General features: G+C 33.1%; 1 protein-coding gene across 1 annotated transcript; it reads right to left on the bottom strand.

The window, feature by feature from the left end:
• Positions 1-6,042: 6,042 nt before the first annotated feature.
• Positions 6,043-14,924, bottom strand: LOC118194939 (uncharacterized). The gene is made up of 3 exons (XM_035366187.2): positions 14,813-14,924; positions 7,353-7,460; positions 6,043-7,087 (listed from the first exon to the last, which is right to left on the bottom strand). The coding sequence occupies exons 1-3, from the start codon at positions 14,825-14,827 to the stop codon at positions 6,335-6,337; spliced, it is 876 nt and encodes a 291-aa protein (XP_035222078.2). The 5' UTR covers positions 14,828-14,924; the 3' UTR covers positions 6,043-6,334.
• Between the last annotated feature and the right edge of the window lie 985 nt (positions 14,925-15,909).

Genomic DNA, 15,909 nt, shown 5'->3' with positions numbered 1-15,909 from the left:
TTCTGTGTCTTATTAAATGTCATGTTATTTGCACTTAAACCATAAAATTCAATTCAACAGCATTATCACAAAATATATAGAAGAGCATATCTTTAGAATTTCCGATAAACAGTGTCGCATGCTAGACATAAAAATTTTTGCTTTTCGTACAGTATTGCCATTGTTCGCTTTGAAATCGTTGAGTTTATTAATCAAAAATTCTTTAATGTTTGACAAAATATGAAATAGATAATAAAAGAAATTCCAAATTTGGGCTTCCAGATGCCCAAGCTCGAATGGAGTACTATATTCAAAATTTGATATCTCTAGGTACCGACGTTTTTCCACAGTGCGAGAAACATACATACATTCATGCAGATTTTTCATTATTTAATTGCTTTAAATATAATGAAGGGCTCTAATATTTGGTGGCAACAACTTGAAAAGTAAACCGACATTTATAGTGAAACGATGCAAAATGCCAAAACGAATTTAATAGTCTTTCTGGGCAAATTGCCCGTTTGTGCTCAACAGAAAGAAAGAAATTGAGTAAGTCTAGAGTAAACTACTTAACCTATATCCCATTACCTAACACTCTGAATCTACGTTTAGTTTTTATTTTTTCTAATAGAATTTCACCTGATTTATCAGTCTTCGATATGTATTGTTGTCGGCAGTTTAATAGACTCCACGTATAGTTTCAAAATGAAGCTTGTAGTGGGGAACGGTCTTCCATTTGCCATGCAACTACAAGGATTCCATTTTACTCAGTTGCCACTGTAAAGGCCTTGCTTCAACTAGTATCCAGATATATAACTTTGTCTCTACTCCACTGAAGACCGTAACAATTACAGAAAATTCGTGTTTGTAATGAGGACTGACATCTGAGCGATTTCTTTTTTCTTTTTTAAACTTTATCAGTGACCATATATGTCTTCCGCCTTAGAATGCTAACTTCGTTATAACTGTTTGTCTCTCTTATAATTTTATATTATTTCGCATGAATATAAGACATTAAATTGCTGCTTAACTCTTTGAACGGCGGTGGGTACTTATAGTAACCACCTTTTCTATTGAACGTCTTACTCAATAGTGTGAGCGCTTTTCAAGACTGACCGTTTCTGAAGTTCCCTAGTGGCCTACTAGTAGATGGCAATCAAGAAACATAATGTTTGTTTTTCGTACAGTATTGCCATTGCTCGCTTTGAAATCGTTGGTTTATTAATAAAAAATTCTTTAATGTTTGGCAAAATATGAAATAGATAATAAAAGAAATTCCAAATTTGTCTTCCAGATGCCCAAGCTCGAATGGAGTACTATATTAAAAATTTGATGTCTCTAGGTATCATCGTTTTATCTATATCATTTATATAGATATCTCTAGGTACCAGTAGTTGATGCAACAATTCGTCTTCAAGAAAATAAGCATCAACCATCGAAGACAACATCACGACGATGTGCACTCTGCAGCACCAAGAAAAAGCCTGTAAGAACAAGTGGAAACAGTGTGCACAGGCAAAAATGCACTCGGCTTGAAAAAGAAAAATTGTTTCCATGAGAACCATAGAGACTGATTTGTAGGGATGTATTTTGTGGGCGGTGGTCACTGACACTAATCACTAGAAGCGGTCTTTTTTTTTTTTTTTTTTTTTTCATGCGCCTTGGACAAAATATGCGTCATCGTCGCAAAGAATTTCATTGTAATACCTGACATAGTAAATAAAACAAGAGTTTTGCTGAAAAGGTTAATTACCTTTTTCTACCCCTCAAAGAGTTAGAGTAATTAAAATAGCATAAAATAAGGATTATTAAATTCTTACTTGAAATGACAGATATACCACTTTAAGTTAAAATGCCATCGAGTCTTGTTTGTGTTGTTGTTACTTATGCTCACTTGTGTAACAATAACATCGGCCCAAGCCCACGAAATTCCTCGTGGTAAAGAGCGCTAGACTCGTCTGTCATTGACAACAGCCTTCAGCAACTTACAGTGCGATTTTGCTCAATTCCGCCCCCAAATTTGATGGAAAGAACCCCGCAGGGACGGGTCCGAGGGTCTTCCACTCCTCTCCTCTTTCCCCAAACCACACGAGAGTACCTTCGGCTCACCGCATATTTAGAGTGTCGCCATTCCGCACCGACACTGTACGTTTACAAACATCCATGCCTTCTCCGGAATTCGAACCCAGGCCCTTCGGGACGGTAGTCAGCGACGCTAATCACTATACAAGTTGAGCGGGATTTGGTTTGTTCTTTAAACAATTTTAACAAAATACTTGATTTATCTTTTGAAGAACAGAGATGACTTCACGAAATGACTTTCTAAGAAAAACTGTTTACTGCTCACGTTAACCCCGAATAAATCTGTGAAAATCCTTATGAATATTGTCATTCTTTGTTAGCCGAGAAAGTTTTAACTAACGACGTTTAGCCGTCTTAACCATCCAGCTAATGAAGGGCTTTCAGTAAAAAGGAATTTATAAAAATGTCGGAAATTTTTTCCTAATGAGACACGGAATTGCTAGAAATCACTTCGGTGAAAGAAATTTAGATAGCTAATCTAAATGTCCATTAGAAAATGTAATATTTAGAAATATATGATTACAATATTATTTTTAAATCCCCTGGGTTGAAGCTGTTTAGGTAATTTATAATAAATGATGCGATAAAAATTAGATGCTTTAGTAATAATACTAAAGTAAAACCTAAAATGTATAGCTTTTATATTATGCAGAAATTTTTCAAATTTTCATTCATAACTATAGTTTAGATTGTGTCTGTTGACAGTGCATGGCGCAAAATACAAATCTTAATGTAAAATGAGTATTGCATCCGCCAAATATCGAAGGTGGATTGGATTGGATTATTCAGTTATGACAAAGCACACGAGGGCCAGCTGCCTAAAGGGAGGGATGCCTTTTGGGGAGGACTTTCTAAGGGAAACTGGCTCGTATACACGTTACACATGGCGAAAACCACGAAGACGCCCATGCAGCCAGCCCGTTCGCGGGATTCGAACCTCAGACCGAACTACCAGTGCTCAGCGTCCTTACCGCTCAGCCGCTGGGGGCCCAAATATCGAAGAGGAAATATTTTATTTGCGCGTTTCGAACCTAAAGCTACGTGTATTGTTTAAACTTTGCTATTATCTCAAGCAATTAATTTAACCATTTAATGTAACTTATTCATTTCTTAACTCAAATTCAGTGTTGCTTAAGATTTTATGTTCTGATTAAGAACACTGTGCCAGCAGCACAAAACTACAAATTAATTTTTTTGGAGAAAACGAGTTTAGAGTTAGGAATAATAAACGCTAAGAATATGAAACAGCAACTTTTACAGAATAATTCTGTTAACATTCCTTTCAAAGAATATGCATACATCTTTAAATAGATGTCCTAACACAAGCTAAAGTATAGAAGTAAGTTAAAACATCGAAAATGCACATTCATGCTTTCGTGTGAGTGTCTATAATTTGCATTTAAATTTCATATATAATATTTTTATATTCGTTTAAAAACCAATGAAAGAAATACTTATATACATTAACTTATTAAATGGAAACTGAAGTCTTCTAAAAGTTTTTTATTTGAATGTTTCTAGTAAATGCATATTTTCGTAATACCAGCTTTTCATAACACAAGTACTTAATAAATAAATTTATTAGTTTTATATCTGATCGCGTTTAATAAAAATTTTAATTTGCAACGGTTGTTTTTCTTTATAGAGAAATTATGATGTTATATTGACTAACGTGTTTCAGGGTTAAAAATCACAAACGACTGAAATACAGGTGATGATATTCATTTGTTCATAAATTTTTGGTAAATGGCATGTACTTTTAAAAATATGGAAACTCGTTTATTGAATAATTTAAAGGAAGTATTAAATGTATAATATGCTGTAAACTCTTTGAAGGTTAAAGGTAAACTAGTGTCATTTCAAATGCCTTTTCGAAATATTTTCTTTTTTTCCGAGACTGAAAAGCAAGAGTCTGGATATCCAAAATTACTTAACTTTTACTACATCCTTTCAGTAAATTCGTTTAATAGAAGCTAAGTAGAAAAGTTTTCGTGCAATAAATTTAGAATTTGAATCACGTACAAGAATTAGTAATTCTCGTGAATACAGTCTGTGAATTAAATAGGAAATCACTCACTCACTTTCTCATACATTTGTCTCATTTCGTATTAAACGTCAAATCTTTTTTATGGTTGCGAAATACAATAATTACTTAATTTTTCACAGTTTGCAGTTAAAGAGAAATTATGCACTGCGATTCCCATTAAAAGGTTTGCGAAAGTTTGAAATGACCACGTCTTTTATAACAACCAAAAAAAAATAAAACAATACAATCAGTCGCATATTAAAAAGCCTAATCTACATTTTCTTGGTGAAGTCCTGTAACACGGCCAAATTTGATGCTTCTTTTTTGGAATTCTTTACATTATATTTTCATTATTCCATTTCATTATTTTTAATATAAATTCCTATTCACGTGATTTAAAAGTAATCGCTTAGCAGTATAAAAAGGTAATTATTCAAAATCATTTTCGAGGCTGTGTTAATGAAGAATTCTTAAAGCGTCGTGAACGACCTTCTTGTTTTCTCTTCCACTTATAGTGGCTCATCCATTCGCTGAGTTTAGTTAGTTTTTCAGCCAAATGCCCAATTATCGGAGCTGTTTAATAACTTTACGCTTGTGCCATATCTACTAGGTCTGTCTTTGGGATAGAAACTAAATATATGCATCTACAAAAGGAAACTTTTCGGTCAGTTAATGGGAAGAGGTCTAGCAGGGAGGGATGACAGGCAATAGGTTCAGGCAATTCAGTTCTGTGCACTACATTATTTGCCTGCACGGAAAGAAACAAAATAGTTATACATATACATATACACAGACGCAATATTATAAAGCCACAAATTCTAGCAGAATGCACAGTGATGAAATGTGGACATGATAAATAATAAAGTAAGCATTTCGATATGAATACAGTTAAAGAAGCTATAAGGTATTTCTCCCGCCTTCTTAGCGTACCTTCGTGGTGTAGTTGTCAGCACGCTCGGCACGTATTCGAGAGGTCCATGGTTCGAGTCCCAGCGAGAGCATTGCTCATTTTCCATCTTTCCTTCTTCGAAACAACCTAATATCTCTACAGTGCATAAAATTGCTTTAAATTAATATATTTGTGAAACAGAACAGCGTATTGGTACAACATTAGCATGAAATGTTCGTTTAGGGAGAGAAATCATTCAGCAAATCTATAAATTATTCAGTAACTGCAGAAATCTAAAACTTATGTTCAGGAAGTAATGCAAGGGCATAAAACATAAGGTCTTTAAGAAGAGGGAAAAATATGTAATAAAATGCAAATGTACATTGTTGCTGATGCTTTTTGGGGGGAGACGTGTACACAAGTTGCTGTTAATTATTTCAGGCTGGCAGCTATATTCTTAGCAATGGCAGTAGAATGGCTTATGCGATTGAGCGCATGTTTGTTTTTGCTGGTGTTCCTGACCCATGCTTGTCGGTGAACCAGAGGGCGGTCTTTTTAAATGATAATCTTTCGATACGTATAGTCGAACAAATGATGATCAGCATCACCGAAGCTACCACAGATGCAAAGGTCGTCATTTTTGAGACCAAAACCATGCAAAGGGGAAATACATGCTCCATGTCCTATTAGGTATCGGGTAAATTGCGCAAAGCGGCTAATTAAGTTCTGACCCGAATTCGGAAACATGCTGTACAGACTTTTGCCTGTAAGAAACGTTCTTTAAAAGATGAGCATTTTAAAAAGGGAATATGAATCATTTTATCCGACAAAATACTATAATAATTTTCTATTACTAAACATGCAATCCAAAACATAATTAGCTAATATTAAGTTCAAATCTTTTGCTTATCTCTATAGTAGAAGTATCATGTAATTTCACTTCTTCAGAAAAATTTGGATTCCTTAAAATAAATCCTAGTATGAAACGCAAAACAGTCACATGATTGAGTCTTCCTTACCATAAAAGTTTAAATAATACACAGAATGAAACAAATCAATTTTATTTTTCATTCCAGAATAACGTTTTTTCAAGGAAATTAGATCCTATGGAAAAGGCAAAAAGCTGTGTGAGTATGAATATTCTTCAATATTAACATGCAAATGTTAAACTAGAAAAAAATTATATATATTCATGTTTTGTCCTATTAAAGCAAATTACTCAACATAAACGGTAGAAATATTAATTTCTTTCAAGAAATATGAATAATTACATTCTTACCTTATACCTTTATTAGATAAAATACATGAAATACAAAAAAATTCTTAATCATTAGGAAAATATTGAAAATTTAAATAGCTCAATAAATTGACGCAGTAACGCCACGTCCAGAATTTCTATAACTGTTAGACAAAGTGTCGATACCCAACTGCTTATTCCTAAAATATCCATTCAAATATGCCAGATTTCTGGCCCCTAATCCAGAGAATTTCAAAATACCTTCTCCGGATACCAAATTGTTTATGCCCAACCCGGAATGTCTTGCTCTTTCATAAGCATAAGCTAGGTTATTATGAATTACATTTGGTTGAATCATCGCTCCATTGCCATAACCTAAAGTTTGAAATCCAAACTCATGGTGCGGAAGGACTGCTGAATCATATGTAGAACTTCCTAAATTTATCCAAGGACTTACTAAAGAGTCATACCCAGATAAAAAGACACGATTTTCTGGCGTGTAGTGTGTAACAGGATGATGCGAAACACCGGAGTCAGCTACTATGACAGGAGCAACTGGATGGGCTACAACTCCTGGGTCTAGTCGAGCTTTAGTAATAGTGGAAACAGAAGAAGGAGCAGTAGGTGGAGCATAAGGAGAATCTATGAGAACTGATGCAGGCTTACTGAAGGCAGTACCAGGCTCATTGGTCTTCACAACTGCTCTGAAGCCATGCCCATCAGCAATGTAATCAACACGCCTGGCTCTACCATCGATATCATGAAGAGTATAAGACCCCTTCTTGTTGCCATGAGCGTCACCCACTTCAGAACGAGAATTTGAAGCTCCTTTAGCATCTAATATTTTATAGCTAAAAGCGTAATTTCCCAACTTCTGTAAAATAAAAATATTTAGATTTAAAATGAATTTTACATTCAATCATATGATATCAATGTTAAAGTGTTATTTACCAGACATCTTTCATATAAAAATTTTTTCGATAAAGTCAATAACACAACATCATAAAAAGCATTACATTAAAAATATACTATTACAAAAAAAGTTTCAAAGACTAGTAATATGATTTTTGTTAGTAAGTAGTCGAATGTAAAAAAAATAATTCAATAAAAATAAAAGTCAAAAATATTTAAACACTTACATCTTGATATCTGGAGCTTGAACTGATTCCTGTGTTTACTACCGAAGTTCCATATAAATCACTTGTAGCATGTACTGCAGCAGCAAATATAATGCAGGAAACAATAAGCTGTAAAGTATTTTATCATGCTTTAAGGAGAAATATGTTTAACAAATATAAATCAATTCATACGAAACTGTTTGAATAAAAAGTATTTACTTTTATGTAAAATTATTATTATATTTAATATCTGTAAATAATTTGCGTTGTTGACTTTGATCAAAAATTAGTTCAGAATCTGTTGGCGAATAAGTACATTCGTTAGAGGTATTGAAATTAATCGATACTTTTTATGCGATTACGTTTGTAGCACGTTTGGGCCGAAGAATATTTCTGTGATGCTGGGTTTATTTGTACCATTATACTTTCAAGATTTATACAGTTAAAGTTTATAAATTTTAATAGGGAATAATGATCATCAATAATAATAATCATGGATAATCATGGATTTAATAAAGAATCAATATATCATTAACACAATATTACTATGAGATAAAACATAAAAAGAAATTCATAGTATTCATTATCATACAATGAAAATGTTTTAGGTAGATGGAAGTTTTAAGCACAGCCCTGATTCTTTAATGAATCAAATAAGAGAACGACTGAAATCGTTACAGTGTGAGCTGCATGGAAATGAGAATGGAATAATTAAAATGTAGAGAATAAATCCAACTTTAATGTTGTATATGCACTTTGAAGCTTCGCGATGATATTAAGCCAAAATTAAAGAAATTAAGTAACAAATAAATGATATTCAATAAGCATCAAACGGAGGGGGAACAATTATTTTATTGATCTGTTTTACAATATAACACAAAGTTTGCGCTAAATAAAGTTAACAAAATAAATCAGCTCATGAAATTAATCAAAAAATTCACTGTACACAATGTTAGGTTAAAAACATTGTAAAATATTGCTAAACACAATAAACATTGATTAGTATTGATCCACGCCACACGCAATGTTTTCTTTTCTCTTTTCTAATCTAGGATACTAGCTGTTAAAGAAAATTTGAATTTAAAATGTGAATTTTAACCTAAACATATTACATATAATTATAACCTTTCTTATTTTCCATCACCGAGAATGCTTGCATCTCTCGAGACAGACAAATTTTGTAAGGAATAAACAAACGGTAAGCTAAAAGAGCAAATGCAGAGTAAGCAAAAGGTTATTCCCTAATTACAAAAATGTTCACTAAAAAACCATGAAAGATAGAAATGAAAGTGTTTTTTAACTAAATAATCCTATTATTATAGCTCTTTCTATCATGCTACAGATGACGCCAAGGAATAATTATTAACGAAACGGCGTCGATGAACAAAAATCTAAGTGTATTTTGTGCTGTCATGAAACTAAATCGCCCATCTACGTTTGTTTGGAATTTTGTTCCAGATGTTAAAAGGATCAGGAAACGGTAAAGTTTAAGGAAATTGGTAACATAAGCGACCTTCCAAGGAGTGGCATGCCTACAGTCAATGATCAGAATATTGACATCATTCTTGATTTGGAAGAAGAACATACCACACCAGATGCTGACACTTTAAACTGCAAAATAACAGATGCGTTAAGTGTTACAGAGCAAACACTGAAGAGTAAGTGGTGAGTCTGAAATAGCCACTTGACATTTTCCAAGCTACGAAGGAATTTGTTAAAGTCTTCAAAAAATTAATTATTCCATAAATCGTTTGAAACGATATGTATGTAATTATAATACTTTTCAAGCAATAAATATTTGTAAGCAGAAATATCTATTCTCTCACTCTGTAGATGGATATCTTCATATGAATAAGATGATTTGCTTTATAATGTATTATGCTTCAAAACTAGAGTTACAAGAACAATGAAGACCATGCCCAAACGAAAATGGAATGACGCATTTGATTAATTTGTCTATTAGCATTCAAATTTTATTAACCAGGATAAAAGAATATCTAAAGAATTATCTTGTATAAAATCTGTTACTGATAGTATTCGTTCATCCAACTTTTCCAGATACGCGTTTTTATGTACTGTTTCGTTTTTCAGTTGGATTCATTGTCTTGATACAATACTATGTCCATTTATAGCTCAAATTTACTGAATATTCAAATTTTCTTCGACAGACTTCAAGCGATTACTTAATATGTAATAATATGCGTTTGTTTTCGCAGAAGTAATTTCTAACTCGGTTAAAGTTTTCCTTTGAACATTTAGGTTTTCAGAACTTATAATGGTGTTGCTTTCTGTCAGAATGTGAATCGATGAATTCATCATCCTTTATCCATTCCCTGTCCACTGCTGGAATCAATTTGTTTCTAGCTTCTTATATTCTTCTTCTCTGGAACTAGCTGATATGTGGCTTTTATCAAAACACATTATTACCTTGCATGCAAACAACAATAATTCTAAATGGTATCATTAAATCCAGATGCAAATAGATAGCTGAAGGACGGTTGTTTACGGACACTGGACACATTGCTTGAGGCAAGGCATTGAAGCTGGCGAAGATTTTTAATATTTTAAATGGGAAACAAAATTTGTTTAAGTTAATTTCGGGAAATGAAATGGAGTTTTGGACTTTCCTGCACATACCTTTACTGAATTTTGTGGTTGAAAGGAAAACAACCTTTCGCAATAAATTTGCTTTTGAATTTGAATCCTACATCATATCATAGGACTTAGAAGCTCAAGTTGTATTTTATGTCATTATTTCAAACTATTCATCACAATTTTGTATCTCGTCTTTTATTCCTTTTTCAACAAATTCCTGTTCTCATTGTCAGATGTTAATGCGAACAACTGTGCTAGTCTTATGATGCATCATCCATGTTTCGTATGATAATATGCTTTGCGTTTTACTTTACTTCAGATCACACGCTAAGAATAAATGTTCATGCAGAGGCTGTTCACACACTTTTAGGGGATTTTCAATGTATTTACAGAAATATTTTACCTAAAATTTCTGTATTTTAAACGCTCTGTTTGATAACTCTTATTCTTCACAATCTCTGTACACCTTAATTTTTAAGACAATAAAGCCTCAATATAGTATCAGAAGAGATATTTCATCCCATTCCTTTTGAACAATTGTCCAAAGTCCAAAGAGGGTCATAGGTCGACGTTTGGACAACAAGCGTTTTAGAAGACCAAAACCTAAAACTCCATATGTGATACATCAGGAAATTTAGTAGGGATGTGAGTGAAGGGTAGGATAACAGTTTCTTGTTCCATTTTTTCCATTGGACTTTGACGTGTGGATTCATGCTTTGTCTTGATGTAGTTCCACTGATTGATGACACTTTGGATAAAGAGAAAGTATTTCGTATTTGAAAATTGGGTAGAAAACTGGGTATATAATTGGGTATAAATCGAGATTGTCTGGGACATGATAGACCACCAGATTCGGGCACACAAAATATCGCAGATCTGGAGCGACAACTGATGAATGCCTGGTAGAATGTGTCGCAGGATGACATTAGGAACCTTTAGGACTCCTTGCCTCGACGAATTCAAGCATGCATTGCCGCCAGAGGCGGTTCGACCAACTACTAATTTGAACACTCAATGGGTGATTGTGAGCCATTAACAGGTACTATGACCTTGATTTGAAAACATTTTATTATTTGTGAATGAGCTATACGCATATTCAATTTCATCAAAACAACCACTTCCTTCATGGTGCTTCGATTTGTTTCTAAAACAGTGTAATTAAAGTTAAAAATAAAAAGCAGACTTTTTTTTTAACTATCAATAAGCAAACTCGTCAAAAACTTTGCGTACGGCCTCTGTATTTGTAAGAATTATTTGAATTACCACGTTATTTTCCTATGTTAAAACTTACCTTCACGTCTACTTTCCTCGATTCACCGGAAATACGAACTAAATAAGCTTAAATAGCGAAAGAGGATCTAAACTATGTGAGGCAGTATTCGGAGATGAGACTAGGAGCGCTGTGTCCCTGGCGCAAAACTCTCAGAGTGCTGCACTGATTGTTATTTAGTTTTCATTTTAGTTTGAAGTCGAAGTATAAATAAGTGTTTTACTCCTGCTGTACTTTGTGTTATTCAATTTTAAGTTAAGAATGATACGAAAGTCCGTCTGGGAGGACATTACCCAATATTTGATTTAGGTGTAATTAAGGAGTAACTTTATGCACTTACTTGCAGATCTCAGTATTTATTTGTGTATCACCTTATTACAATGCAACTACCTGCAATTAAAATTATATTCTAATCCAGAAGTAATTGTACTTATTTTATGAAAAAATAAAATCCTCCTGGTTAAGTAATATAATTTTATTCTGAGTGTATTTCTAACATAAATTCAAGTTCCTCTTCAAATTATGTCTTGAAAATATGCTATTAAAATTAAAGGCATTATTACAAAATAGAGAAACATCTTTTATATAATAAATTACGTACACTTATGCAAAAAAAAATTTACATGGTATAAAACATAGCGCCTTATTTTACACTATGTAGAGACCGTAGAATTAAGTGACCTAAGCCTATTATTGTTATAAGTTATTTCTCCCCCCCTTCTTGGCATGCCTTTGCGGTGTGGAGCTCTGCACGCTGGGCGCGTATTCCAGAGGTCCTCGGTTCGATTCCCGGCGAAGCCGTTGCTAATTTTTCATCTTTCCTGCTTCCAAATAACCTAATGTCTCTACAGTGGCTCCCGAACTATAAGGGTGGTGGATGATGATTCTCCCCACCCAGGATTTGACGATTGACGATTGGGTCCCATAAAACCCCCAGTCGCCCTTTAAAATTTAAAAGGGAGAGTGTATAAGGTAATTCTCCCCCGCATTCGGTGTGTGGTGGTCTGCACGCTTGGCGCGTATTTCAGAAGTCCGTGGTTCGATTCCCGGCGAAGGAGTTGCTAATTTTTCATCTTCCCTGCTTCCAAAAATTCCTAATGTCTCTACACATTACAGTTAGAAAAGCTCTCCTTTTACACCATAAACAAAATAAAAATTTACCCTTTTAAATTGCAATTTAAAAGAATACTAAAATTTCTACTAATCTAATAGTTGCTTTATTTCGGAATTCATTAACAGATTTAAATTAGACTAAGAACTCCAAAACAAAGTTAAAATGTTGAAACTACTTCTTGAAATACATGTTACAGCAGTATGTGGACCTGAACGAAGCATCACACCACTTATCAGAAAATGTGCATTTAATCAAAAGTTTTCCTTGCTACGCGGTCGAAATAAAATAATACATATATTACGCTAATGGCATTCAGAAGTCGCTAGAGAGCTAGAACGTTCCAAATACTGTAAAAGTGGCTTTCAATATAACTTTTAAATTGATGAGTTGTTTTAGCTGCAAATGTTCTCGCCTTGATTTGAAATGATATTCCTCTGAGCCTCATAAAGCGTGCTTTACTTCTGCTTGTAGAAATATGAAAGGATAGGAATCAGATGCATAAACGAAATGAAGAAAAATGGTCCAAAAAGTGTTGCTCTAAAATATCGTTAATCCGGATCTTTTAGAACCAGAAAGCCCTGTTGTATTATTTATTATCAAAAATATTTATTCGCAGAGACATTATTAGTGCCAGACGATGCTATTTGTACCTTATTTAACGCTAAGAAATGGTCTTGCTGTTATTATAAGGCATTTTTAATATGAAAGAGATGTGAAAGATATCGAGTTCAGTATTTACATAGTGTTATTATGCAAACTTTAATCAACATCCGTAGCGTTTTTTATGAACATTTCCCTCTCGATATCTTCGATTACAATTACTTACGATTTCTTATGATTATTTCGATACTACGATATTTTCGAAATGATAGAAAAACTACGTTAATTAATATTAGCAAATAATTTAAATAAAATCATCAAATTTTTTGTCCAAAGAAGTAAACTTACTTTTTTCTTACTTTTGTTCGTACCATTCTGTAGTTGTCTATTATTTTTCAAAATTATGAAAAAATGTGTAAATACAAATAGCACTTTATTAGTGCCGCTATTATTAGCAATATTCTCTACACTAAAGAGACAAAACATTATGACCCTCTATTCAATAACGCGTTGCGCGCCCTTTGTCTTGCAAAACAGCTACAAATCGCTCTGGCATGGATGCCACAAGTTCTTGTTAGATGACTGGAGACCGGTTGTACTAAATGTCTGAGCAGCGCTTACGCATGGTGTTGTTTCGGCTCTGAGCTCTCGTTCCATGGCATCCCAAATATGCTCTATAGGGTTAGGATCCGGCGCGTTAGGTGACCAGGACATTAACTGGAATTCATCCTTATGCTTCTCGAACCACTCGAACACAAATCGAGCCTTCTGACATCGGGCGTTGTCCTGCTGGAAGATTTCATTTCCAGTTGGAAAGACAGACGCAATATAAGAGTGCAACTAATCTGCAGTTACGTTTAGAAAGTCCTTAGCTTTATCAAAATGCGTTTTCTGAATTTAAAACTTGTTATAGGACAAGATACACCGTCCTGCAGAAAATGTATGAGTTTACAGTACAGTACACTAAAACAATATTTATTTATTTAGAAATCTAAATATCTTGAAATAGCGTGATAATGTACTGGAATTTGACTGTTTTATAAATGTTAATTTAAAAATATTTATTCGCAGAGAAATTTCACAGACTGTAAAAATCTTAGAATAACAACAACTGGAAAGCCATAAAAAGAATAAATAACAAAAGTTAACTATAAAAAATTTATTAATTTAAATATAATGATTATTTATCAAGCTACTGGTAAATTATGACACTGATTTGTATCTAAATTGTTTACAGAAAATTATCTATGTATTTATAAAAAATTTTAGTGTAAATTTTTCGACGAATTGTTAATGGAATTGTACAGAGCGAAACTTCCTGAGAACGTTGATCTAAATTGTAAATCGCAAATTTTAATTGACATTTTGGAAATTCGTGAAAAGAAATTCTAAGTTGCAATTTTTCAAGATTTGCTTGACAGTTGCCTCATGAAATTCGCCTTTTTTTAGTGTAAAAGCTATAGACTATGCATGTGGTAACTTAAAGGTGATTAATGAATTACTACGAAAACACACAGAAATATTTATATGATTACAGTTTTTGATACATGAGCTTTATCCTAAAGTTATTTTCATTTCACAAAACATTAAGTTATTATTTCATTAGCTACCGTTAAGTTATTTTCATTTCCTAAAACATACCGCTTGATAAATCAAGGCAATATTAGCAAATATGAAGCATACTCGAGCCAAATGCTACATCAAAAACATCTGTCTGTAAATTCGGTCTTTGTATTTAAGTCACACTTTATGTTAAGTATAAATATGCATACAAATAACAGCTATAGAAAAATTCAACACCTTTTTACTTTTTGTTATTCCGGGCATATTATAAAAGTAGATGAAACAAATTAAATTAAGAAACATAACAGATGACAAACCTCAAAATTCGTTTTTACTTACCCCGGCAATCATCATGCAATTTAATACTTCAACTGATACTAATGAATGAACGTTCAGCTTATATATTTCATTGGCGTACCGTTCACTGTCGCATTCCTCAATTATTTCGCAATTCATTCTTAATGCCGATGACTTAAAACATATCCCTCAAATGTCCTTGATTTATCATTCGAAGGATATGACATCTGCAGTGACAAAATCGCTCTTGTAAAGGACCCGATACTTTTAATCTTCCATTCGTATAAAAAAAGAGTGAAGGTCATTTTTGTAAAAAATAATTAAAATATGTTAAGCAAGCATTACTGATTGTCACATGAATGGAAGTATCCTCCATTCTATCAGCGTATCATCTAAAGCCCATTTGTTTTCCATCGGTTTTAATAATAACAATTTTTTGATTAATGATGAGGTATTTCATTGAACGTTATGTTGCATAGTATTAAAAAAAAAAAAAAAAAAAAAAAAACTTTGTATGTAAGAAATTCTAAAAGGAATGCTATTCATAAATTATATTTACATAATTAAAAAGTAAATACGTATTCTTACAACCTAATGCCAAATCTATATTAATGTTTAATGAATCCATTGCACAACATTTATGTGCCTACAATAGATTACACTGCCAAGTTATCATTTATAAGTCATTTTCTTTTCTGTGTGTTTACATGAAAATTACATGCGGATATTAGAGACATTATTAGTTTATTAATTTAGAGACGTCATTAAATAAATATATAAATAATTATGGATGTATTATTTCAAACTCCACCAGTGGCGTTAATTTATCTCCAGTGCGCTAAACTGTCTACTGGAAATTCTAAGGATATTGTGTTTTTAAATATTTTTAGTCCAAAGAGGCGTTAGCCCAAATGCTCTCGAAACGTGTATGCATGTGCAAATAAGAAAACGCCCCTTTGGGTGCAATACAAAATCTGATAGCTTTAAATGTTTTTAGCTTTTTTAAGTTGTAAATCTTGGTTTATTATATTTTTGATTATGGCAAAGCTCTCAAGGACTATCTCGGCTAAGGAAAGGGATGCCTTCGTGGAGGACTTTCTAAGGGAAATGGCTCGTATACACATTATGCATGGGGAAAA

This window comes from Stegodyphus dumicola, chromosome 5 (genome assembly GCF_044657685.1).
Source record: "Stegodyphus dumicola isolate Sdum_Otavi_A_Nest chromosome 5, ASM4465768v1".
NCBI classification, from domain to species: domain Eukaryota; kingdom Metazoa; phylum Arthropoda; class Arachnida; order Araneae; family Eresidae; genus Stegodyphus; species Stegodyphus dumicola.
Note: the sequence above shows the minus strand (reverse complement) of the source record. Positions and strands in the feature narration are given on the sequence as shown.